The following is a 27,817-nucleotide window of genomic DNA, read 5'->3' as shown; positions in this document are numbered from 1 at the left end:
CTTCTCAGCCGGGCGGCGGGGGGCTGTGCGGAACAGAGCTCCAAATCCCGTTTGGGGTCGGGGGGGAGGGATTGTATCCTCTGAACCCCTATCGAAGGTGACACGGCAGCGCCTGTGTCTGCTTGGCTCGGGCGCTGGTTAGTGGCAGTGGATTCACCCTGTGGGACCCGAGTGTGACTCCTTCCCAATGGAGGGAAAGTCTTCTCCCTGTGCCCGATTTCGGACACTCCATGAAGTGAGATCGCAGTAACCTCGGTCCAGTTCCCAAAGTTAGAAACCTCTTCCTCCGCTTGACCGGGACTGCCCAGCGGGCGGGTGATGGCCGAGTTGGGAATGTGCTGCAGAGTCTGCTTCTTCTTCACCTCCTTCTCATTCTTTTTAATTTCCATCTCCTCTTCTCTTTTCTCTTCTTTTTATCTTTTCCCTGCTCTTTCCCCTCTCCTTCCCTCCTCTCCTTCCCTCCTCTCCTTCCTTCCCTCCTCTCCTTCCCTCCCTCCTCTCCTTCCCTCCCTCTCCTCCCCCTCCACCTTGCTTTGATGTAGGACATTCTTACTTCCTGAGGAAGCCTCTCAGCGAGAGGATTACTCCTGACGCGCAGTCACCTTTCCAATGTGGAGGAATGCCTGTTGGTGCACAGCAAGATCCAGCAAACCATCTGGTTTTTCATGGTGTTTGATTGGGGGGAGGAACATTGGCCGAGATGCTGGGAAACCCATCCGCTCTTCTTCCAAACAGTGCTGAGCGATCCTTCAATTAAACCTGGACAGGTTTACCGTCTCATCTGAAAGGCGGTACCTCTGACAGTGCAGCACTCCCTCAGTACTGTGTAGATTTTATGCTCGAGTCTCTGGAGTGGGGACTTGAACCCACAACTCCGAGGTGAGAGTGATGCCCACCGAGCCATGGCTAACACCCGAAGTTAATATAAAGTTAGTAACACTTCCCGACATGCAAGAAATGTATTTGATGTTTAATTATGAAGTCCCATTATAAAAGTTTTAGGCCATCTTATTTCATGAAGCCTCTTCCTCGTGTGTGAAATCCTCGGGTCTCTTTTTTCCTCTCCTCGTTTCTTCTGCAGGAAAGGTGACCGTATTTACCATCAGTTGCGGAAGCTGGGATCGTCTTTGGACTGGGACCGTGCCTGCTTCACGATGGACACTGTGAGTACACCTAGGCAGGCAGGATCTACCCTGGGCAGGAATGGGAATAGCTCCCCGACTTTGGTCGTAATCCCAATGCGCATTGTGAAATTTTTCAAATCATTGCGGTAACATACGGACACACGAAATTAATGGGCAGGAAAAGACCAGTTTGCTCCATCAAGCCTGCCCCACACCTCATGGAGGCTGGAGCATCGTGACGAGACACTTCCTCGGTAAGTCTTTGCCGAGACACCATGTGGAGTGTGTAGTTGATGTAATCAGAGTTACAAAGTGCTCCTGCATTAACCTTGCGGTCGTAGCCAACATTCCCTTTAAGATGCGCTCTGTAAATTCGAAGGAATATTGGTCGTAAGCTGAAGGTGAAGCACCTCTTTATCAGCACATTTATTGTTTAATGTATTGCCGGTGTTGAAGGTTCATTCGGGTCTCCCACGGAGCAATTAATCATCGAGTCTCCCACGGAGCAATTAATCAGTCGGGTCCCCCACAGAGCAAGTAATCATCGAGTCTCCCACAGAGCAAGTAATCAATCGAGTCTCCCACGGAGCATTTAATCAATCGAGTCTCCCACAGAGCAATTAATCAATCGAGTCTCTCATGGAGCAATTAATCAATCGAGTCTCCCACGGAGCAATTAATCAATCGAGTCTCTCATGGAGCAATTAATCAATCGAGTCTCCCACGGAGCAATTAATCAATCGAGTGTTCTACGGAGCAATTAATCAATCGAGACTCCCATGGAGCAATTAATCAATCGAGTCTCTCACGGAGCAATTAATCAATCGAGTCTCCCACGGAGCAATTAATCAATCGAGTGTCCCACTGAGCAATTAATCGAGTGTCCTACTGAGCAATTAATCGAGACTCCCACGGAGCAATTAATCAATCGAGACTCTCGCGGAGCAATTAATCGATCGAGTCTCTCACTGAGCATTTAATCGAGCCTCCTGTTCTCCTTCTGCAGAAACTGTCCGACGCAGTTGAAGAAGGTTTTATCAGACTGCACGATGAAGGTGTGATCTATCGCAGCACGCGGCTGGTCAACTGGTCCTGCACACTCAACTCCGCCATTTCTGATATCGAGGTACCGATGGGTAATTTGTCAAACTGTTCTGACGCGCTTTCTAATCAGTGCGCTGTTCCCACTCCTCTACATGGGCTGCAAGCTTAGCTGACTCAACTCTCAATAGAAACAGAAAATACTGGAACTGCGAACTGGTTGGTTAGTTTTCACTTGCACAGGCGGTTAGCGTTGAGGTGAAGGCTTCCGTTGACACGTCGCACCTGAAACACTAACTTACCACTTTGGCTCAGCGGATAGCGCTCTCGCCTCAGAGTCCGAAGGTGGTGGGTTTGAATCCCGCACCAGGGCTTGAGCACCCCCCCCCCCCCCCAAATCCAGGACGACACTCCAGTGTCATGCTGAGGGAACGCTGCAGTGTCGGAGGTGCCGTCTTTCGAGTGAGCCGTTAAACTATGGGTTACGTCTGCCTGTTCCGGTGGATGCCTTTAAGACGTTCCTTAAAACCTACCTCCTTAGGTCGCCTGTCCTAACAATCTCCTTATGTGGCTCGGTGTCACATTTTGTTCAATAATCGCTCCTGTGAAGCACCTTGGGACGTTTTACTACATTAAAGGCGCTGTATAAATACAAGCTGTTGTCATTGATGTAAAAGATTCACAAGGCGGGGAGTTTTCCCGGGGTTCCTGGCCGTGATTCAGCCTTCAACCGATGCTGGAGGCAATTCTAGGTCTATATTTTGAAATATCTAAATATGTCTTTCGCGTTGGCACTTGGCCGGGATGTTGCCCCTCAGCGTTCCTGGCTCACCCTGGGAGTGCGGATCAGGAAATTCCGCACCGCCAGCCCGTACTATTCTGAGCGTTATGGTGCTAAACTACTCTTATTTCAACATCACTTCCAACTTCCAAAAAAACCTGCATGGTCCCCCCTCCGACAGATCAGTGCTGCGAGTTACAGGGAGTCTGAGACCAGCATAGGAACAGGAGGAGGCCATTCGGCCCCTCGAGCCTGTTCCGCCACGGCTGACCTGTATCTTAACTCCATCTGCCCGCCTTGGTTCTGCACCACTTAATAACCTTGCCTAAAAAAAAAAATCTATCAATCTCAGTTTTGAAATGATTAACTGGCAGCTTTTTAGGGGGAGAGAGTTCCAGTATGTTTTCAGTCTCGAGGGCTGGACAATCTCCGGCTTCCTGCAATATACAATATTCTTGTCAGTGATCAATAGAGCTTCTGATCAGAAATAATTCGGTTTTGAAATACTGAAGTGTTGGGGGTCGGGGATGGGAAGTGGAAAGTGCGATCACAGACACAGGGAGGATGTCGAAGCTCACAATCCTTCATACAGGAGCTTTTGGGATACACTATATGGGTAATTGGAGACGTGCTTGGGGGAAAAGCTGACTTTGGAGCTTTGGTTCCCAAAGCTCTCCACCACTGGGGTTTTCTTCACCTCGTGTCTGGGTCTGTTGAAGACTAATTTTTTTAAATTTTGTTCACTGGATGTGGGTGTCGCTGGCAAGGCCGGCATTTATTGTCCATCCCTAATTGCCCTCGAGAAGCTGGTGGTGATCCGTCTTCTTGAACCGCTGCAGTCCGTGTGATGAAGGTGCTCCCACTGTGCTGTTAGGGAGGGAGTTGCATGATTTTGACCCAGCGACGATGAAGGAATGGTGATATATTTCCAAGTCAGGATGGTGTGTGAGTTGGAGGGGAACTTGGAGGTGGTGGTGTTCCCATGCACCTGCTGCCCTTGTCCTTCTAGGTGGAAGAGATCGCAGGTTTGGGGGGTGCTGCCGAAGAAGCCTTGGCGAGTTGCTGCAGTGCATCTTGTAGATGGTACACACTGGAGCCATGGTACGCCGGTGGTGGAGGGAGTGAATGTTTAAGGTGGTGGACGGAGTGATTGTTTAAGGCGGTGGACGGGGTGCCGATCAAGCGTGCTGATGGATAGAGATTGATTGCTATGACGAGTCAGCCTCTCGATTATCGTTATATCGTGCGACTACCAGGATGGTGGTCTTTTTCACACAAAGGGTGAGTGGAAAGCTGAAACAGCTGAGGGCCTGGCTGTCAATGATGGGGCGAAGGAAGTGGGGTGGGTGGGGGAGGAGATGCACAAGCGGCCAGAATTGGAGGAGATCTGTTGACTTGCCTTGTCTGAGATTGAGTAACTCAGCACAGCCTTGTGGGTGAAAGGTTGGCCGAGCGTCATACTGAGGTGTGCTTCTCCCATCAGGTGGACAAGAAGGAGCTGACTGGCCGAACGCTGCTTCCCGTGCCCAGTTACAAGGACAAGGTGGAGTTTGGAGTTCTGATCTCCTTCGCGTATAAAATCGACGGATCGGGTGAGTCCAGTGAAAGTTAATCGACTTCCAGGGACGGGCAGCGCTGATTGGAAATCATGATTCTGCACCAAGCATCGAGTTCAGTCGCGCGACATTACTTCCACTTCACTCTCGCGTGTTTCAAAACTCAATACAATCTTACAGCACAGAAGGAGGCCATTCAGCCCATCGTGCCCGAGCCAGCTCTTTGAAAGCGCGATCCAATTAGTCCCACACTCTCCCTGCACTTTCCACGTAGCCCCATTATCATTTTGAACACTTCCCACCGGTCTGTAAAACATCCGTTCACCTCTTACTCTCTGCTTTCTGCCAATTCTGTATCCATGCTGCCACCATCCCTTTAATTGGCGGCCGTCCCGTCAGCCGCCCAGACCCCACGCTCTGGAACATAACGTAAGAAACAGGAGCAGGAATAGGCCACTTGGCCCCTCGAGCCTGCTCCGCCATTCAATAAGATCATTCCCTCCCTAAAGCTCTCCGCCTCCCTCCTCCTTTAAGACGCTCCTTTAAAACCTACCTCTTTGACCAAGCCTTTGGTCACCTGTCCCACTATCTCTGTGTAGCTCCATGTCGAATATGTTTGATTTTGCTCCCGTGAAGCGTTTTGGGAGTACTGTGTACAGTTTTGGTCTCCTTATTTAAGGAAGGATATACTTGCATTGGAGGCAGTTCAGAGAAGGTTCACGAGGTTGATTCCGGAGATGAGGGGTTGACTTATGAGGAAAGGTTGAGCAGGCTGGGCCTATACTCAGTGGAGTTTAGAAGACTGAGGGGTGATCTTATTGAAACATATAAGATACTGAGGGGGCTCGACAAGGTGGATGCAGAGAGGATGTTTCCCCTCGTGGGGAAATCTCGAACTCGGGGGCACAGTTTCAGAATAAAGGCTCGCCCTTTTAGAACTGAGATGAGGAGGAATTTCTTCTCTCCGAGGGTCGTAAATCTGTGGAATTCTCTGCCCCAGAGAGACGTGGAGGCTGGGTCATTAAATACATTTAAGGTGGAGATAGACAGATTTTTGCAAGATAAGGGAGTGAAGGGTTATGTGGAGCGGGCGGGGAAGTGACTTTGAGCCCAAGATCAACCATGATCTTATTGAATGGCGGAGCAGGCTCGAGGGGCCAAGTGGCCTACTCCTGCTCCTATTTCTTATGTTCTTTGTGTTTTACTACTTTAAAGGCGCTGTATAAATGCAAGTTGTTCTCTTCGCTTCTTCCTGGGCGGCGCTAGTGTGCATCGATTCTTAGCGCCGGATTAACAATGAGGAATTATTGCAGGACAGGAAAAAAGAAGGCAGAAAGAAAGACTTGCATTTCTATAGCACGTTTCAAAGCGCTTTACAGCCAATGAAGTACTTTTTGAAGTGTAGTCGCGGTTGTAATGTAGGAAACGCGGCAGCCAATTTGCGCACAGCAAGCTCCCACAGACAGCAAATGTGATCATGACCATTATTTCCTTTTTCCGGGTCTTTGTAGATGAGGAAGTGGTGGTGGCGACCACACGTATCGAGACCATGCTGGGAGACACTGCTGTGGCCGTTCACCCGCAGGACCCCAGATACCAGGTAACACCCAAACATGCGGGGCGCTTGAACCCCGCGAGCCAGCTCTTGGATCAGCATGACCTACCTGAACCACAACGTTTTGAGCCTCTGACCTGGCCTGTGCATCCACTCTCGCAGTGCTTACTTAACGTCAGTTAGACTTGTAGCCTTAAAGGGAACGCACCAACACTTCAGCCGCAGAATGATGCATTCTGTTTTGCATAGGATGTCGACATTATTAGATTATAGTGGAAGCTCTTGACTTACTGTGAACAGCGCCTTGTCGGTGTGACTGCATGCCTGTGACTGTGTGTGTGTGTGTGTGTGTGTGGTGTGTGTGTGTGTGTGTGTGTGTGTGTGTGTGTGTGTGTGTGTGACCGTGACTGTGTGTGTGTGTGTGACCGTGACTGTGTGTGTGTGTGTGTGACCGTGACTGTGTGTGTGTGACCGTGACTGTGTGTGTGTGACCGTGACTGTGTGTGTGTGACCGTGACTGTGTGTGTGGGACCGTGACTGTGTGTGTGGGACCGTGACTGTGTGTGTGGGACCGTGACTGTGTGTGTGGGACCGTGACTGTGTGTGTGGGACCGTGACTGTGTGTGTGGGACCGTGACTGTGTGTGTGGGACCGTGACTGTGTGTGTGGGACCGTGACTGTGTGTGTGGGACCGTGACTGTGTGTGTGGGACCGTGACTGTGTGTGTGGGACCGTGACTGTGTGTGTGGGACCGTGACTGTGTGTGTGGGACCGTGACTGTGTGTGTGGGACCGTGACTGTGTGTGTGGGACCGTGACTGTGTGTGTGGGACCGTGACTGTGTGTGTGGGACCGTGACTGTGTGTGTGGGACCGTGACTGTGTGTGTGGGACCGTGACTGTGTGTGTGGGACCGTGACTGTGTGTGTGGGACCGTGACTGTGTGTGTGGGACCGTGACTGTGTGTGTGGGACCGTGACTGTGTGTGTGGGACCGTGACTGTGTGTGTGGGACCGTGACTGTGTGTGTGGGACCGTGACTGTGTGTGTGGGACCGTGACTGTGTGTGTGGGACCGTGACTGTGTGTGTGGGACCGTGACTGTGTGTGTGGGACCGTGACTGTGTGTGTGGGACCGTGACTGTGTGACCGTGTGTGTGTGTGACCGTGTGTGTGTGACCGTGTGTGTGTGACCGTGACCGTGTGTGACCGTGACCGTGTGTGACCGTGACCGTGTGTGTGTGACCGTGTGTGTGTGTGACCGTGTGACAGTGACCGTGTGACCGTGACCGTGTGTGTGTGACCGTGTGACCGTGTGTGTGTGACCGTGTGTGTGTGACCGTGACCGTGTGTGTGTGTGACCGTGTGTGTGTGTGACCGTGACCGTGTGTGTGTGTGACCGTGACCGTGTGTGTGTGTGACCGTGACCGTGTGTGTGTGTGACCGTGTGTGTGTGTGACCGTGACTGTGTGTGTGTGACCGTGACACTGTGTGTGTGTGACCGTGACTCTGTGTGTGTGTGACCGTGACCGCATGACTGATTGCATGACTGTGTGTGTGTAAGATAGACACATAGGAACAGGAGGAGGCCCTTCAGCTCCTCGAGCCTGTTCCGCCATTCAATTAGACCATGGCTGATCTATATCTTAACTCCATCTACCCGCCTTGGTTCTGTCACCCTTGATACCCGTGCCCAATAGCAATCTATCAATCTCCATTTAAAAATTTTCAATTGAACCCCAGCCGCAACAGCTTTTTGGGGGGAGAGAGTTCCAGATTTCCACTAATCCTTTGTGTGAAGAAGTGTTTCCTGACATCACCCCTGAACGGCCTGGCTCTAATTTTAAGGTTATGCCCCCCTTGTTCTGGACTCCCCCCCCCCCCCCCCCCCCCCGCACCCCCCCGACCAGAGCAAATAGTTTCTCTCGATCTACCTTAGTCATGTTAAACACCTCAATTCAATCACCTCTTAATCTTCTATAACTCACGGGAATACAAACCTAGTCTACACAACCGGTCCTCATAAATTAACCCTTTTAGCCCCAGTATCACTGGGGAATTTGCGCTGCAGCTCCGTCCGAAAGTGGTGCGAGTCAGGCAGTGTGTATTAAGGTTCATGCACATAGTCTGCACTTCCTGTACACATCCTCAGCAATGATTGTGTTTCACCCTTACTTCAGGACTCCCCAAGGGCTTCATCTCCAATGTATCACCACTGAATGTTTCATCTCTATACCTTGTTACTGGCCTACTACGTCCGAGGGATCAACTCCCTCCTTGGTCTTCCCACCTCTGTCTCCCAGTTCCATTCGAAACCGGGAGGAGGGGGTGCGGGGGAGAAGCAAAAAACCTTTTCCCTTGTCGGTGAAATTTCTAATGTCCAAAATAAGGTTTTAAACAAAATGATATATTTCACCAATAACTAATGGTCTTTTGTGAGGAAGGAGCTTCTTTCAAGCTTGTCTTTTGAAGGCCTTGGCATTTACCAAAAGCCTGGGCTCGAATTTAATTTCTTTCCCCAGAGTTTCAATGAATCGCACAGCACAGGAGGAGGCCTTTCGGCCCACCGTGCCTGTGCCGGCTCTTTGAAAGAACTGTCCAATTAGACCCACTCCCCCCTGCTCTTTCCCCATAGCCTTGCAAATTTTCCTTTTCAAATATTTATCTAATTTGCTTTTGAAAGTGACTATTGAATCTGCTTCCACCGCCCTTACAGGCAGCGCGTTCCAGATCATCATAACTTGCTGTGTAAAAAAAAAAAAAAAAAAATTCTCCTCATCTCCCCCTCTGGTTCTTTTGCCAATTACAGTACCTTAAATCTGTGTCCTCTGGTTAACGACCCTCTGGCCACTGGAAACAGTTTCTCCTTATTTACTCTGTCAAAATCATTGATGATTTGGACTGTTAGTCGAATGGTCAGACCTTGTGTGGAGTGGACAGTGCGGAGTCACTGCATGGTTGGAGGGAGAATGGAGCTTTCGGTGGTTTCAACCCAACTCACTTAGTCCCTTAAATCAATTTTAGTTGAATAAGCAGATAATTGTTTTGCTTTTATTCCTTCTAGAATCTGAAAGGAAAGTTTGTCGTCCACCCTTTCTGTGACCGGAAAATGGCCATTGTCTTCGACGAGTTTGTGGACATGGACTTTGGAACAGGTAAGGTGCCCAATGTCCCACTTATTTTTGTTTGCCTATTTTTAAACAACAGAATGAAATAATTTGCATTTATATAGCGCCTTTCACAACCTCAGGATGTCCCAAAGCGCTTTACAGCCAATGAAGTACTTTTTTGAAGTGTAGTCACTGTTGTAATGTGGGAAAAGCGGCAGCCAATTTGCGCACAGCAAGCTCCCACAAACCGCAATATGAGATCGACAAGATAATCTTTTTTTTAGTGATGTTACATAGAATGTACAGCACTGAAACAGGCCATTCGGCCCAACTGGTCCATGCTGGTGTTTGTGCTCCACGGGAGCCTCCCCCCACCCCTCTTCATCTACCCCCATCAACATAACCGTCTATTCCTTCCTCCCTCATGTACTTATCTAGCTTCCCCTTAAATGCGTCTATGCTATTCACCTCGACTGCTCCCTGTGGTAGCGAGTTCCACATTTTCACCACTCTCTGCGTAAAGAAAATTCTCCTGAATTCCCTATTGGATTTATTAGTGACTGTCTAGTGAGACCACACCTTGAGTATTGTGTGCAGTTTTGGTCGCCTTATCTGAGGAAGGATGTTCTTGCCATGGAGGGAGTGCAGCGAAGATTCACCAGACTGATACCTGGGATGGCAGGAATGTCGTATGAGGAGAGATTGGGCTTATACTCGCTGGAGTTTAGAAGAATGAGAGGGGATCTCATTGAAACTTATAAAATCCTGACAGGACTGGACAGACTAGATGCAGGAAGGATGTTCCCGATGGCGGGGGAGTCCAGAACCAGGGTCACAGTCTAAGGATAAGGGGTCAGCCATTTAGGACTGAAATGAGGAGAAATTTCTTCACCCAGAGAGTGGTGAACCTGTGGAATTCTCTGCCACAGAAGGCAGTTGAGGCCAGTTCATTAAACATATTCAAGAAGGAGTTAGATATATTTCTTAAGGCTAAAGGGCTCAAGGGATATGGGGAGAAGGCAGGGACAGGGTACTGAGTTTGGATGATCAGCCATGATCTCATTGAATGTCGGAGCAGGATCGAGGGTCCGAATGGCCTACTCCTGCTCCTATCTTCTATGTTTCTATGTGTGTCTGATATTTATGGGCCCGAGTTATGGATTGCCATAGAAGTGGAAATATATTCTCTACATCTCCCATATCGAACTCCTTCATAATCTTAAAGACCTCTCTCAGGTCACCCCCTCAGTCTTCTCTTTTCGAAATTGGTTGAGGGATAAATATTGGCCAGGACACAGGTAAGAAATACGCCCACCTGAGAGGGCAGACGGCATCGGTTGAACGTCTCATCCGAAAGACGGTACCTCTGACAGTGCAGAGTTCCCTCAGTACAGCACTGGGAGTGTCGGCCTAGATTATGGGCACAAGTCTCTGGAGTGGGGACTTGAATCCACGACCCAAAGGCGGTGAATCCTTTTGTCCTACTGGTATATCCTGGGATATCAGGATGTGCCTGCTGAGAACTGGCCAGGCAGCTTTCAAAAGTTTTAAACGTTACTGTCTTTTAGGTGCTGTAAAGATCACCCCAGCTCACGACCAGAATGATTATGAAGTGGGGATGAGACACAACCTTGCGTTCGTAAACATCATGGATGATAATGGCTTTCTCATCAACGTCCCTGAGCCTTTCTTGGTAACTGTTTAATTATTTTTACCCGCTTGTATATTTCTGCTTGCAGCCGTGAGGGATGTTAGCACTGTGAACAGCTCCCTCCGACACTGTCCCATCAAACACTCCCAGGGCAGGTTCTGCATGGGTTAGATACAGAGTAAAGCTCTCTCTACACTGTCCCATCAAACACTCCTGGGGCAGGTACAGCACGGGGTTAGATACAGAGTAAAGCTCCCTCTACACTGCCCCATCAAACACTCCCAGGGCAGGTACAGCACGGTGCAGATAGAGTAAATCTCCCTCTACACTGTCCCATTAAAAACACTCCCAGGGCAGGTACAGCATGGGTTAGGTAAAGAGTAAAGCTCCCTCTATACTGTCCCATCAAACACTCCCAGGGTAGAGACAAAGTAAAGCTCTGTCTACACTGCCCATCAAACACTACAAGGGCATGTAGAACATGGGTTAGATACAGAGTAAAGCTCAGTCTACAAAGTCGCATCAAAAACTCCCAGGGCAGGTTCAGCATGGGTTAGATACAGAGTAAAGCTCCCTCTAGACCATCCCATCAAACACTCCCACGGCAGGTAAAGTACAGGTTTGATACAGAGTAAAGCTCCCTCTACATTGTCCCCATTAAACACTCCTAGGGCAGGTACAGGATGGGTTAGATAGAGAGTAAAGCTTCCTCTACACTGTACCATCAACCACTCCCAGGGCAGGGAGAGCACGGGGTTAGATACAGAGTAAAGCTCCCTCTACAATGTCCCATCAAACACTCTCAAGGCAGGTACAGCACTGGTTAGATAGAGAGTAAAGCTCCCTCTACACTGTCCCCATCAAACAGTCCCAGGGCAGGTACAGCATGCGTTAGATGCAGGGTAAAGCATCCTCTACACTGTCCCATCAAACACTACCAGGGCAGGTACAGCACAGATTAGATACATAATAAAGCTCCCTCTACACTGTCCCATCAAACACTACCAGGGTAGGTACAGCACGGGTTAGATACGGAGTAAAGCACCCTCTACACTGTTCCGTCAATCACTCCCAGGGCAGGTACAGCACAGGTTAGATACAGAGTAAAGCTCCCTCTACACTGTCCCCATCACCAGGGCAGGTACAGCACAGGGTTAGATACAGAGTCAAGCTCCTGCTACACTGTCCCATCAAACAGAGTGGTTATGTCTCTAGACTAGTAAGCCAGAGGCTCAGTCAAATGCTCTGAGGATATGGGTTCAAATCCCACCATGGCAGCTGGTGGAATTTAAATTCAATTCAATTTAATTCTGGAATTAAATGTTAGTCTTGACAATGGTATCATGATTGCCATTACTGATTGTTGCAAAAACCCATCTGGTTCACTAATGTCCTTTAGGGAAGGAAATCTGCCGTCCTTACCTGGTCTGGCCTACATGTGACTCCAGACCCACAGCAATGTGGTTGACTCTTAATGCCCTCTGAAATGGCCTAGCAAGCCACTCAGTTGTAAACAACCGCTACGAAAAACAAGAAGAATAAAACTGGACAGACCATCCGGCATCGACCTCGGCACTGGAAACGACAACGACAATGGCAAACCCAGCCCTGTCCACCCTGCAAAGTCCTCCTTACCAACATCTGGGGGCTTGTGCCAAAATTGGGAGAGCTGTCCCACAGACTAGTCAAGCAACAGCCTGACAGTCATAATTACCGAATCATACCTTACAACCAATGTCCCAGACACCACCATCACCATCCCTGGGTATGTCCTGTCCCACCGGCAGGACAGACCCACCAGAGGTGGTGGCACCGTGGTATACAGTCGGGAGGGAATAGCCCTGGGAGTCCTCAACATTGACTCAGGACCCCATGAGGTCTCATGGCAGATGGAATACAATAATGGAAAGTGTGAGGTTATGCACTTCGGCAGGAAAAATCGTAGAGCAAGTTATTATCTTAATGGCAAGAAACTGGAAAGTACTGAAGTACAAAGGGATCTGGGGGTCCTGGTGCACGAAACTCAAAAGGTTAGTATGCAGGTGCAGCAAGTGATTAAGAAGGCCAATGGAATGTTGGCTTTCATTGCTAGGGGGATAGAATATAAAAATAGGGAGGTATTGCTTCAGTTGTACAAGGTACTGGTGAGGCCGCACCTGGAATACTGCGTACAGTTTTGGTGTCCATACTTAAGAAAGGACATACTTGCTCTCGAGTCAGTACAAAGAAGGTTCACTCGGTTAATCCCGGGGATGAGGGGATGGACATATGAGGAGAGGTTGAGTAGATTGGGACTCTACTCATTGGAGTTCAGAAGAATGAGAGGCGATCTTATTGAAACATATAAGATTGTGAAGGGGTTGGATCGGGTGGATGCGGGGAGGATGTTCCCGATGATGGGTGAAACTAGAACTAGGGGGCATAGTCTTAGAATAAGGGGCTGCTCTTTCAAAACTGAGATGAGGAGGAACTACTTCACTCAGAGGGTGGTAGGTCCATGGAATATGCTGCCCCAAAAAGCTGTAGAAGCTACATCATTACATAAATTTAAAACAGAAATAGACAGTTTCCTAGAAGTAAAGGGAATTAAGGGTTATGGGGAGCGGGCAGGAATTTGGACATGAGTCTAGGTTCGGATCGGTCATGGCCCTGTGGGTAGTGGAGCGGGCCCAGGGGCCGTGTAGCCTGATCCTGCTCCTATTTCGTGTGTCTAATTCTGTTAGATTCAGGAGATGGTTCTGTGATAGTGGATTGGCGGTTAGGATCAGATCAGCCACGATCTTATTGAATGGCGGAGCAGGCTCGAGGGGCCGATTGGCCTACTCCTGCTCCTATTTCTTATGTTCTTATGTAAGTCAAACATGGGCAAGGAAACCTCCTGCTAATTACCACCTACCGACCTCCCTCAGCTGATGAATCGGCACTCCTTCATGTTGAACACCAATTGGAAGAAGCACTGAGAGTAGCAAGGGCACAAAATGTCCTCTGGGTGGGGGACTTCAATGTCCATCACCAAGAGTGGCTCGGTAGCACCACAACTGACCGAGCTGGCCGAGTCCTAAAGGACATAGCTGCCAGACTGGGTCTGCAACAGGTGGTGAGGGAACCAACAAGAGGGAAAAACCTACTTGATCTCGTCCTCACCAATCTACCTGTTGCAGATGCATCTGTCCATGACAGCATTGGTGGAAGTGACCACCGCACAGTCCTTGTGGAGACGAAGTCCCGTCTTCATGTTGAGGATACCCTCCACCGTGTTGTGTGGCACTACCACCGTGCTAAACGGGACAGATTTCGAACAGATCTGGCAACTCAAAACTGGGCATCCATGAGGCGCTGTGGGCCATCAGCAGCAGCAGAATTGTATTCAACCACAATCTGTAACCTCATGGCCGGGCATATCCCTCACTCTACCATTACCATCAAGCCGGGAGATCAACCCTGGTTTAACGAAGAGTGCAGGAGAGCATGCCGGGAACAGCACCAGGCATACCGAAAAATGAGGTGTCAACCTGGTGAGGCTACAACACAGGACTACTTGCATGCCAAACAACGGAAGCAACATGCGATAGACAGAGCTAAGCGATCTCTCAACCATCGAATCAAATCAAAGCTCTGCAGTCCTGCCACATCCAGTCGTGAGTGGTGGTGGACAATTAAACAGTTAACAGGAGGAGGAGGCTCCAAAAATATCCCCATCCTCAATGATGGTGGAGCCCAGCACGTGAGTGCAAAAGACAAGACTGAAGCATTTGCAACTATCTTCAGCCAGAAGTGCTGAGTGGATGATCCATCTCGGCCTCCTCCTGAGGTCCCCAGCATCACAGATGCCAGTCTTCAGCCCATTCAATTCACTCCACGTGATGTCAAGAAACGGCTGAAGACGCTGGATACTGCAAAGGCTATGGGCCCTGCCAACATTCCGGCAATAGTACTGAAGACTTGTGCTCCAGAACTAGCTGCACCCCTAGCCAAGCTGTTCCAGTACAGCTACAACACTAGCATCTACCCGGCAATGTGGAAAATTGCCCAAGTATGTCCTGTCTACAAAAAGCAGGACAAATCCGACCCGGCCAATTACCGTCCCATCAGTCTACTCTCAATCATCAGCAAAGTGATGGAAGGTGTCGTCGACAGTGCTATCAAGCGGCACTTACTCAGCAATAACCTGCTACCTGAATCCCAGTTTGGGTTCCGCCAGGGCCACTCAGCTCCTGACCTCATTACAGCCTTGGTCCAAACATGGGCAAAAGAGCTGAACTCAAGAGGTGAAGTGAGAGTGACTGCCCTTGACATCAAGGCAGCATTTGATCGAGTGTGGCATCAAGGAGCCCTAGCAAAACTGAAGTCAATGGGAATCAAGGGGAAAACTCTCCATTGCTTGGAATCCTACCTAGCACAAAGGAAGTTGGCTGTGGTTGGTGGAGGTCATTCATCTCAATCACATGACATCACTGCAGGAGTTCCTCAGGGCAGTGTCCTAGGCCCAACCATCTTCAGCTGTTTCATCAATGACCTTCCCTCCATCATAAGGTCAGAAGTGGGGATGTTCGCTGATGATTGCACACTGTTCAGCACCATTCGAGACTCGTCAGATACTGACGCAGTCCGTGTCCATATGCAGCAAGACCTAGACAACATTCAGACTTGGGCTGACAAGTGGCAAGTAACATTTGCACCACACAAGTGCCAGGCAATGACCATCTCCAACAAGCGGGACTCTAACCATCTCCCCTTGACATTCAATGGCATTACCATCGCTGAATCCCCCACTATCAACATCCTGGGGGTTACCATTGATCAGAAACTGAACTGGACCAGCCATATAAATACTGTGGCTACAAGAGCAGGCCAGAGGCTGGGAATTCTGCGGCGAGTGTCTCACCTCCTGACTCCCCAAAGACTTTCCACCATCTACAAGGCACAAGTCAGGAGTGTGATGGAATACTCTCCACTTGCCTGGATGAGTGCAGCTCCAACAACACTCAAGAAGCTCGACACCATTCAGGATAAAGCAGCCCGCTTGATTGGCACCCCATCCACCACCTTCAACATTCACTCCCTCCACCACCGGCGCACTGTGGCTACAGTGTGTACCATCTACAAGATGCACTGCAGCAACTCGCCAAAGCTCCTTCAACAGCACCTTCCAAACCCGCGACCTCTACCACTTAGAAGGACAAGGGCAGCAGACGCATGGGAACATCACCACCTACAAGTTCCCCTTCAAGCCACACACCATCCTGACTTGGACCTGTATCTCCGTTCCTTCACTGTCGCTGGGCCAAAACCCTGGAACTCCCTTCCTAACAGCATTGTGGGTGTACCTACACCATATGGACTGCAGCGGTTCAAGAAGGCGGCTCACCACCATCTTCTCAAGGGCAATTAGGGATGGGCACTAAATGCAGGCCTAGCCAGCCAGCGACGCCCACATCCCATCAATGAATAAAAAAAATAAAAATAAAAAAAAATTCCGGGGGCCGGTACAGCACGGGTTAGATGCAGAGTAAAGCTACCTCTACACTGCCCCATCAAACACACCCAGGGCAGGTACAGGATGAGTTAGATGCAGAATAAACCTGTATCTAACCTGTGCTGTAATGCCCTGGGAGAGTTTGATGGGACAGTGTAGAGGGAGCTTTACTCTGTATCTAACCCATGCTGTACCTGCCCTGGTAGTGTTTGATGGGACAGTGTAGAGGAAGTTTTACCTTCTTTCTAACCCCGTAATGTACCTGCCCATCAAACACTACCCATCATCATGGGTTATATGTAGAGTAAAGCTCCCTCTACACTGTCCCATCAAACATTCCCAGGGCAGGTACATCACGGGGTTAGAACAGGGTAAAGCTCCCTCTACACTGTCCCATCAATCACTCCCAAGGCAAATACAGCATGGTTTAGATACAGAGTAAAGCTCCCTCTACACTGTCCCATCAATCACTCCTAGGGCAGGTACAGGATGGGTTAGATACAGAGTTAAGCTCCCTCTACACTGTCCCATCAAATGCTCCCAGGGCAGGTACAGCACAGGTTGGATACAGAGTCGAGCTCCCTCTACACTGTCCCCATCGCCAGGGCAGGTACAGCACAGGTTAGATACAGAGTAATGCTCCGTCTACACTTTCCCATCGAACACTCCCAGGGCTGGTGCAAACATAGAAACATAGAAGATAGGAGCAGGAGTAGGCCATTCGGTCCCTCGAGCCTGCTCCGCCACTCAATGAGATCATGGCTGATCGTCCAAATTCAGTAGCCTGTCCCTGCCTTCTCCCCATATCCCTTTAGCCTTAAGAAATATATCTAACTCCTTCTTGAATATATTTAATGAATTGGCCTCAGCTGCCTTATGTGGTCGAGAATTCCACAGGTTCACCACTCTTTGGGTGAAGAAATTCCTCCTCATCTCTGTCCTAAATGGCTAACCCCTCATCCTTAGACTGTGACCCCTGGTTCTGGACTCTCCGGCCATCGGGAACATCCTTCCTGCATCAAGTCTGTCTAGTCCTCTTAGAATTTTATAAGTTTCAATGAGATCCCCTCGCACTCTTCTAAACTCCAGCGAGTATAAGCCCAATCGACCCAATCTCTCCTCATACGTCATTCCTGCCATCCCAGGTATCAGTCTGGTGAATCTTCGCTGCACTCCCTCCATGGCAAGAACATCCTTCCTCAGATAAGGCGACCAAAACTGCACACAATACTCAAGGTGTGGTCTCACCAAGGCCCTGTACAACTGCAGCAAGACATCCTTGCTCCTGTACTTGAACCCTCTCGCTACGAAGGCCAACATACCATTTGCCTTCTTAACCACCTGCTGCACCTGCATGCTTACCTTCAGCGACTGGTGCACAAGGACACCCAGGCCTCGTTGCACTTCCCCTTCTCCCAATCTATTGCCGTTCAGATGATAATCTGCCTTCCTGTTTTTGCCACCAAAGTGGATAACCTCGCTTTTATCCACCTACTGCATCTGCCATGCCCCTGCCCAATCACCCAACCTGTCCAAATCATACTGGAGTTTCTCGGCATCCTCCTCACAGCACACACGCCCACCCAGCTTTGTGTTGTCTGCAAACTTGGAGATATTACATTTAGTTCCCAGTGCAACAATGGTTAGATATAGCGTGAAGTTCTCTCTACACTGTCCCAACAAACTCTCTCCGGGCAGGAGCAGCACAGGTTAGATACAGAGTAGAGCTCCCTCTACACTGTCCCATCAAACACTCCTAGGGTAGGCACAGCACAGGTTAGATACGGAGTAAAGCTCCCTCCTACAATGTCCCATCAAACACTCCCAGGGCAGGTTCAGCACGGGTTAGATACAGAATAAAGCTCCCTCTACACCGTCCTATCACAAACTCCCACGGCAGGTAAAGTACAGGTTTGATGCAGAGTAAAGCTCCCTCTACATTGTCCGCATTAAACACTCCTAGGGCAGGTACAGGATGGGTTAGATACGGAGTAAAGCTTCCTCTACACTGTACCATCAACCACTCCCAGGGCAGGGAGAGCACGGGTTAGATACAGAGTAAAGCTTCCTCTACAATGTCCCATCAAATACTCCCATGGCAGGTACAACACTGCTTCGATGCAGAGTAAAGCTACCTCTACACTGCCCCATCAAACACACCCAGGGCAGGTACAGGATGGGTTAGATACAGGGTAAAGCATCCTCTACACTGTCCCATCAAACACTCCCATGGCAGGTACAACACTGGTTAGATGCAGAGTAAAGCTACCTCTACACTGCCCCTTCAAACACACCCAGGGCAAGTACAGGATGGGTTAGATGCAGAATAAACCTGTATCTAACCTGTGCTGTACCCGCCCTGGGAGAGTTTGATGGGACAGTGTAGAGGGAGCTTCACTCTGTATCTAACCAGTACTGTCCCTGCCCAGGTAGCGTTTGATGGGACAGTGTTGATGGAGCTTTACTCTGTATCTCACCCATACTGTACCTGCCCTAGGAGTGTGTGATGGTACGGTGTAGAGGGAGCTTTACTCTGTATCTAACCCGTGCTGTACCTGCCCTGGTAGTGTTTGATGGGACAGTGTAGAGGAAGTTTTACCTTGTTTCTAACCCCGTAATGTACCTGCCCCAGGGCAGGTATATCATGGGTTATATGCGGAGTAAAGCTCCCTCTACACTGTCCCATCAAACACTCCCAGGGCAGGTACATCACGGGGATAGAACAGGGTAAAGCTCCCTCTACACTGTCCCATCAATCACTCCCAAGGCAAGTACAGCATGGGTTACATAGAGTTAAGCTCCCTCTACACTGTGCCATCAAATGCTCCCAGGGCAGGTACAGCACAGGTTAGATACAGAGTCGAGCTCCCTCTACACTGTCCCCATCACCAGGGCCGGTACAGCACGGGTTAGATACAGAGTAATGGTCCATCTGCACTTTCCCATCGAACACTCCCAGGGCTGGTGTAAACATAGAAGATAGGAGCAGGAGTAGGCCATTCGGCCCCTCGAGCCTGCTCCGCCACTCAATGAGATCATGGCTGATCATCCAAATTCAGTACCCTGTCCCTGCCTTCTCCCCATATCCCTTGATCCCTTTAGCCTTAAGAAATATATCTAACTCCTTCTTGAATATATTTAATGAATTGGCCTCAGCTGCCTTCTGTGGTAGAGAATTCCACAGGTTCACCACTCTTTGGGTGAAGAAATTCCTCCTCATCTCTGTCCTAAATGGCTTACCCCTTATCCTTAGACTGTGACCCCTGGTTCTGGACTCCCCGGCCATTGGGAACATCCTTCCTGCATCAAGTCTGTCTAGTCCTCTTGGAATTATATAAGTTTCAATGAGATCCCCTCGCATTCTTCTAAACTCCAGCGAGTATAAGCCCAATCGACCCAATCTCTCCTCATACCTCATTCCTGCCATCCCAGGTATCAGTCTGGTGAATCTTCGCTGCACTCCCTCCATGGCAAGAACATCCTTCCTCAGATAAGGCGACCAAAACTGCACACAATACTCAAGGTGTGGTCTCACCAAGGCCCTGTACAACTGCAGCAAGACATCCTTGTTCCTGTACTTGAACCCTCTCGCTACGAAGGCCAACATACCATTTGCCTTCTTAACCGCCTGCTGCACCTGCATGCTTACCTTCAGCGACTGGTGCACAAGGACACCCAGGCCTCGTTGCACTTCCCCTTCTCTCAATCTATTGCCATTCAGATAATAATTTGCCTTCCTGTTTTTGCCACCAAAGTGGATAACCTCACATTTATCCACCTTCTACTGCATCTGCCATGCATCTGCCCAATCACCCAACCTGTCCAAATCATACTGGAGTTTCTCAGCATCCTCCTCACAGCACACACGCCACCCAGCTTTGTGTCGTCTGCAAACTTGAAGATATTACATCTAGTCCTCAATTACTATTAGTTCCCTGTGCAACAATGGTTAGATATAGCGTGAAGTTCTCTCTACACTGTCCCATCAAACATTCCCAGGGTAGGTACAGCACATGTTTGATACAGAGTAAAGCTCCCTCTACACTGTCGCATCAAACACATCCAGGGCATGTGTACAGGATGGGTTAGATGCAGAGTAAAGCTCCATCTACACTGTCACATCAAACACTACCAGGGCAGGTAAAGCACATGTTTGATACAGAGTAAAGCTCCCTCTACACTGTCGCATCAAACACATCCAGGGCATGTGTACAGGATGGGTTAGATGCAGAGTAAAGCTCCATCTACACTGTCCCATCAAACACTCCCAGGGCAGGTACAGCACGGTTTAGATACAGAGTAAAGCTCCCTCTTCACACCCCATCAAACACTCCCAGGGCAGGTACATCACGGGGTTCGATAAAGGGTAAAGCTTCCTCTACACTGTCCCATCAAACACTCCCAGGGCAGGGACAGCACGTGTTAGATACAGTGTAAAGCTCCCACTACACTGACCCATCAAATACACCCAGCATGGGTTAAAGAGTAAAGCTCCCTCTACACTGTCCCATCAATCACTCCTAGGGCAGCTACAGGATGGGTTAGATACAGAATAAAGCTCTGTCTACACTGTTCCATCAACCCCTCCCAGGGTAGGTACAGAATGGGTTGGATACAGGGTAAATCTCCCTCTACACTATCCCCATCACCAGGGCAGATACAGCATATCTTAGATGCAGAGTAAAGCTCCGTCTACACTGTCGCATCAAACACACCCAGGGCAGGTACAGGATGGGTTAGACACAGTGTAAAGCTCCCTCTACCCTGTCCCCATCAAACATTCCTAGGGCAGGTACAGCACGGGTTAGCTACAGAGTAAAGCTCCCTCTACCCTGTCCCCATCAAACACTCCCGGGGCAGGTATAGCACGGGTTAGCTACAGAGTAAAGCTCCCTCTACCCTGTCCCCATCAAACACTCCCGGGGCAGGTATAGCACGGGTTAGCTACAGAGTAAAGCTCCTTCTACATTGTCCAATCAAACGCTACCAGGGCAGGTAAAGCATGGTTTACAGAGTAAAGGTCCCTCTACACTGTCCCATCAAACTCTCCCAGGGCAGCTATAGCACGGGTTAGATACAGTGTAAAGTTCCCTCTTCACTGCCCCATCAAACACTCCCAGGGTAGGTACTGCATGGGTTGGATACAGAGTAAAGCTCCCTCTACACTATCCCATCAGCACTCCCGGGGCAGGTACAGCACAGGTTAGATGCAGAGTAAAGCTCCCTCTACACTGTCCTATCAATCACTCCTAGGGCAGGTACAGGATGGGTTAGATACAGAGTAAAGTTACCTCTTCACAGCCCCATCAAACACTCCCAGGGCAGGTACATTGCGGGGTTAGACACAGAGTAAAGCTCCTTCTACACTGTCCCATCAAACTCTCCCAGGGCGGGTACAGCACAGGTTAGATACAGGTTTACTGTAACCTGTGCTGTACCTGCCCTGGGAGTGTTTCACGGGACAGTGTAGAGGAAGTTTTACCTTGTTTCTAACCCCGTAATACAGCATGGGTTATATGCAGAGTAAAGCTCCCTCTACACTGTCCCATCAAACACACCCACGGCAGGCACAGGATGGGTTAGATGCAGAGTAAAGCTCCATCTACACTGTCCCATCAAACACTCTCAGGCCATGTACATTACAGGGTTAGAAACGAGGTAAAACTTCCTCTACACTGTCCCATCAAGCACTACCAGGGTAGGTACTTCACGGGGTTGATGCGCTATCAATTACTCATAAAAGACACAGAGTTAGAAGAGTAACTAAAGGCTTTTATTAACAACAGAATGGAGGTCTGCCTCGAGTGGTCGACCGGTCCAGGATACAAAGGGCTGGGGAGCAGTCACCTTTATACTAGGACCTGTGGGAGGAGTCAGCCGAGGCATGTCCAGGCATGTACACAGTGGAATACAAACAGGAATACAAACAGTGGTTTACCACAGGGGTTAGATACAGGATAAAGCTCCCTCTACACTGTCCCCCATCACCAGGGCAGGTAAAGCATGGGTTAGATATGGAGTAAAGATCCCTCTTCACTGTCCAATCAAACACTCCCAGGGCAGGTACAGCACGAACTAGATACAGAGCAAAGCTACCTCTGCATTGCCCCATCAAACACTCCCAGGGCAGGTACAGCATGTGTTGGAAGTATAGTAAAGCTCCATCTACACTGTCCCATCAAACACTACCAGGGCAGGTACATCATGGGGTTAGATACTGGGTAAAGATTCCTCTGCACTGTCCCATCAATCATTCCCAAGGCAAGTACAGCATGGGTTAGATACAGCGTAAAGCTCCCTCTACACTGTCACATCACAAACTCCCAGGACAGGTAAAGCACAGGTTAGATACAGAGTAATTCTCCATCTACAATGTCCCAACAAACACACCCAGGGCAGTTACAGGATGGGTTAGATGCAGAGTAAACCTGTTTCTAACCTGTGTTGTACCCGCCCTGGGAGAGTTTGATAGGACAGTGTAAAGGGAGCTTTACTCTGTATCTAACCAGTACTGTCCCTGCTCTGGGAGTGTTTGATGGGACAGTGTAGAGGAAGTTTTACCATGTATCCTACCCTGTGATGTAACTGCCTGGGTAGCGTTTGATGGGGCAGTGTAGAAGGAGCTTTACTCTGTATCTAACCCGTGCTGTCCCTGCCCTGGTGGTGTTTGATTGGACAGTGTGGAGGAAGTTTTACCCTGTTTGTAACCCTGTAATGTACCTGCACAGGGGCAGGTACAGCATGGGTTAGCTGCAGAGTAAAGCTCCATCTACACTGTCCCACCAAACACTCTCAGGCCATGTACATTACAGGGTTAGAAACGAGGTAAAACTTCCTCTACACTTTCCCATCAAACACTACCAGGGCAGGTAAAGCACGGGTTAGATACAGAGTAAAGCTCTCTCTACACGGTCCCATCAAACACTCCCAGGTACAGCATGGGATAGATACATAGAAACATAGAAGATAGGAGCAGGAGTAGGCCATTTGGCCCCTCAAGCCTGCTCCGCCATTCAATGAGATCATGGCTGATCATCCAAACTCAGTACCCTGTCCCTGCCTTCTCTCCATATCCCTTGATCCCTTTAGCCTTAAGAAATATATCCAACTCCTTCTTGAATATATTTAATGAATTGTCCTCTACTGCCTTCTTTGTCAGAGAATTCCACAGGTTCACCACTCTCTGGGTGAAGAAATTCCTCCTCATTTCTGTCCTATATGGCTTACCCCTTATCCTTAGACTGACCCCTGGTTCTGGACTCCCTGACCATCAGAAACATCCTTCCAGCATCTAGTCTGTCTAGCCCTGTTAGAATTTTATAAGTGTCAATGAGATCCCCTCTCATTCTTCTAAACTCCAGCGAGTACAAGCCCAATCGACCCAATCTCTCCTCATACCTCATTCCTGCCATCCCAGGTATCAGCCTGGTGAATCTTCTCTGCGCTCCTTCCATGGCAAGAACATCCTTCCTCAGATAAGGCGACCAAAACTGCACACAATACTCAAGGTGTGGTCTCACAAAGGCCCTGTACAACTGCAGCAAGACATCCTTGTTCCTGTACTCAAACCCTCTCGCTACAGAGTAAAGCTCCCTCTACACTGTCCCATCAACTGCTCCCAGGGCAGGTACATCACAGGTTCGATACAGGGTAAAGCTCCCACTACACTGCCCCATCAAACACGCCCAGGGCAGGTACATCACAGGGATAGAACAAGGTAAAGCACTCCTCTACACTGTCCCATCCAACACTCCGTGGGCAGGTAGAGCATGGGTTAGATACAGGGTAAAGCTCTACACTGTCCCATGATACACTCCCAGGGCAGGTATATTAAGGGGTTAGAAACGAGGTAAATCTTCCTCTACACTGTCCCATCAAACACTCCCAGGGCAGGTACATCACTGGGTTAGATACAGAGTAAAGCTCCCTCTACACGGCCCCATCACAAACTCCCAGGGCAGTTAAAGCACATGTTAGATACAGAGTAAAGCTCCCTCTGCATTGTCCCCGTCACCAGGGCAAGTACAGCACGGGTTAGATACAGAGAAAAGCTCCCTCTACACTGTCCCATCAATCACTCCTAGGGCAGGTACAGCACAGGTTAGATACAGAGTAAAGCTCCCTCTACACGGCCCCATCACAAACTCCCAGGGCAGGTAAAGCACATGTTAGATACAGAGTAAAGCTCCCTCTGCATTGTCCCCGTCACCAGGGGCAGGCACAGCACGGGTTAGATACAGAGTAAAGCTCCCTCTACACTGCCCCATTAAACACTCCTAGGACAGGTACAGGATGGGTTAGATAAAGCGTTAAGCTCCCTCTTCACTGCCCCATCAAACACTCCCAGGGCAGGTACAGCGTGGGTTGGATACAGAGTAATGCTCCATCTACACTCTCCCATCAAACACTCCCAGGGCAGGTACATTACGGGGTTAGAAACAAGGTAAAGCTTCCTCTACACTGTCCCATCAAACACTACCAGGGCAGGTACAGCATGGGGTTAAATACAGATTAAAGCTCCCTCTACACTGTCCCATCCAACACTCCGTGGGCAGGTAAAGCACAGGTTAGATACAGGGTAAAGCTCCTTCTACACTGTCCCCATCACCAGGGCAGGCACAGCATGGGTTAGATACAGAGTAATGCTCCATCTACACTGTCCCATCAAACACTACCAGGGCAGGCACTTCACAGGGTTAGATACAGAATAAAGCTCCCTCTACACTGTCCCATCCACCACTCCCAGCCACAACATGGGTTAGGTACAGAGTAAAGCTCCCTCTACACTGTCCCCATCAGCAGGGCAAGTGCAGCATGGGTTAGATACAGAGTAAAGCTCCCTCTACACTGTTCCATCAAACACTCTCAGGGCAGGTACAGCATGGGTTGGATACAAAGTAAAGCTTCCTCGACAGTGCCACATCAACCATTCCCAGGGCAGGTACAGCACGGGTTAGATACAGAGTAAAGCTCCCTCTACATTGTCCCATCAAACACTCCCAGGGCGAGTACAGCATGGGTTGGATACAGAATAAAGCTTCCTCTACAGTGTCCCATCAAACACTCCCAGGGCAGGTACATTACGGGGTTAGAAACAAGGTAAAGCTTCCTCTACACTGTCCCATCAAACACTACCAGGACAGGTACAGCATGGGGTTAAATACAGAGCATAGCTCCCTCTACACTGTCCCATCACAAACTCCCAGGGCAGGTAAAGCACATGTTAGATACAGAGTAAAGCTCCCTCTGCACTGTCTCCATCACCAGGGCAGGTACAGCACAGGTTAGATACAGAGTAAAGCTTCCTCCACACTGTCCCATCAAACACTCCCAGGGCAGGTACAGCACGGGGTTAGAACAGGGTAAAGCTTCCTCTACACTGTCCCCATCAAACACTACCAGGGCAGGTACAGCACGGGGTTAGAACAGGGTAAAGCTTCCTCTACACTGTCCCATCAAACACTACCAGGGCAGGTATATTACGGGGTTTGAAACGAGGTAAAACTTCCTGTACACTGTCCCATCCAACACTTTGTGGGCAGGTAGTGCATGGTTTAGATACAGAGTAAAGCTCCCTCTACAATGTCCCATCAAACACTCTCAGGGCAGGTACATCACAGGGTTAGATACAGAGTAAACCTTCCTCTACACTGTCCCATCAAACACTACAAGGGCAGGTACATCACGGGGTTAGATACAGAGTAGAGCTCCCTCTACATTGCCCCATCAAACACTCCCAGGGCAGGTACAGCATGTGTTGGAAGCAGAGTAAAGCTCCCTCCACACTGTCCCATCAACCACTCCCAGGTACAGCATGGGTTAGATACAGAGTAAAGCTCCGTCTACACTGTTCCATCAAACGCTCCCAGGGCAGGTACAGCACAGATTAGATAGAGTAAAGCTCCGTCTACACTGTTCCATCAAACACTCCCAGGGCAAGTATATTACGGGTTTAGAAACAAGGTAAACCTTCCTGATAAGGGAATTAAGGGTTATGGGGAGCGGGCAGGGAAGTGGACGTGAGTCTAGGTTCGGATCAGCCATGATCCTATTGATCGGCCTTCATTAGCCGAGGCATAGAATATAAGAGCAGGGAGGTTATGATGGAGCTGTACAAAACGCTGGTAAGGCCACAGCTGGAATACTGTGTGCAGTTCTGGTCGCCACACTATAGGAAGGATGTGATTGGTTTGGAGAGGGTGCAGAGGAGATTTACCAGGATGTTACCTGGGCTGGAGTGCTTCAGCTATGAAGAAAGACTGGACAGGCTGAGGTTGTTTTCCTTGGAGCAGAAAAGGCTGAGGGGGGACCTGATTGAGGTGTACAAAATTATATGGGGCATAGATAGGAGATAGGGTAGATAGAAAGGAACTTTTCCCCTTAGTAGAGGGGTCAGTAATCGGGGGCATAGTTTCAAGGTAAGGGGCAGGAGGTTTAGAGGGGATTTGAGGAAGAACTTTTTCACCCAGAGGGTGGTTGGAATCTGGAACTCACTGCCTGAAAGGGTGGTAGAGGCAGGAACCCTCACAACATTCAAGAAGCATTTGGATGAGCACTTGAAATGCCATAGCATACAAGGCTACGGACCAAGTGTTGGAAAATGGGATTAGATTAGACAGGGCTTGATGGCCGGCGCAGACACGATGGGCCGAAGGGCCTCTTTCTGTGCTGTATAATTCTATGACTCTATGACTGAATGGCGGAGCAGGCCCGAGGGGCCGTATGGCCTACTCCTGCTCCTACTTCTTATGTTCTCTACACTGTCCCATCAAACGCTTCCAGGGCAGGTACAGCACGGGTTAAATACAGAGTAATGCTCCATCTACACTGTCCCATCATACACTCCCAGGGCAGGTATATTGCGGGGTTAGAAACAAGTTAAAACTTTCTCTACACTGTCCCATCAAACACTACCAGGGCAGGTACTTCACGGTGTTAGATACAGAGTAAAGCTCCCTCTACAATGTCCCCATCAATCACTCCTAGGGCAGTGACAGGATGCGTTAGATACAGAATAAAGCTCCGTCTACACTGATCCATCAAACACTCCCAGGGCAGGTACAGCATGGGTTGGATACAGAGTAAAGCTTCCTCTACACTGCCACATCAACCACTCCCAGGGCAGGTACGGCACAGGTTAGATACAGAATAATGCTCCATCTACACTCTCCGATCAAACACTCCCAGGGCAGGTACATTACGCGGTTAGAAACAAGGTAAAGCTTCCTCTACACTGTCCCATCAAACACTCCCAGGGCTGGTACAACACTGTCTAGATACAGAGTAAAGCTCCCTCTTCATTGCCCCATCAAACACTTCGTGGGCAGGTAGTGCATGAGTTAGATACAGAGTAAACCCCCATCTACACTGTCCCATCATTCACTCCCAGGGTGGGTACATTATGGGATTAGAAACTAGGTAAAACCTGCTCTACACTGTCCCATCAACCACTCCCAAGTACAGCATGGGTTAGATACAGAGTAATGCTCCCTCTACACTGTCCCCATCACCAGGGCAGGTACAGCAC

At 49.4% G+C, this 27,817-nt stretch overlaps 1 protein-coding gene across 2 annotated transcripts in view; it reads left to right on the top strand.

Annotated features, from left to right (window-relative positions):
• The window catches only part of vars1 (valyl-tRNA synthetase 1), a 126,185-nt gene that overhangs the window by 39,624 nt on the left and 58,744 nt on the right, over nt 1-27,817 (top strand). For both annotated transcript variants that reach the window (XM_085975023.1, XM_085975022.1), the window contains exons 10-15: nt 1,082-1,163; nt 2,131-2,250; nt 4,430-4,538; nt 6,014-6,102; nt 9,118-9,208; nt 10,732-10,856. In XM_085975023.1, coding sequence (XP_085831149.1) covers nt 1,082-1,163; nt 2,131-2,250; nt 4,430-4,538; nt 6,014-6,102; nt 9,118-9,208; nt 10,732-10,856 — 616 coding nt within the window. The remainder of the gene's footprint in view (nt 1-1,081; nt 1,164-2,130; nt 2,251-4,429; nt 4,539-6,013; nt 6,103-9,117; nt 9,209-10,731; nt 10,857-27,817) is intronic.

This window comes from Somniosus microcephalus, unplaced genomic scaffold, assembly GCF_052327205.1.
Source record: "Somniosus microcephalus isolate GS21.2 unplaced genomic scaffold, FLI_Smic_1.0 unresolved_chr1, whole genome shotgun sequence".
Taxonomy (NCBI): domain Eukaryota; kingdom Metazoa; phylum Chordata; class Chondrichthyes; order Squaliformes; family Somniosidae; genus Somniosus; species Somniosus microcephalus.
The sequence above is the reverse complement of the archived record's forward strand: the minus strand, read 5'-3'. Positions and strand labels throughout refer to the sequence as shown.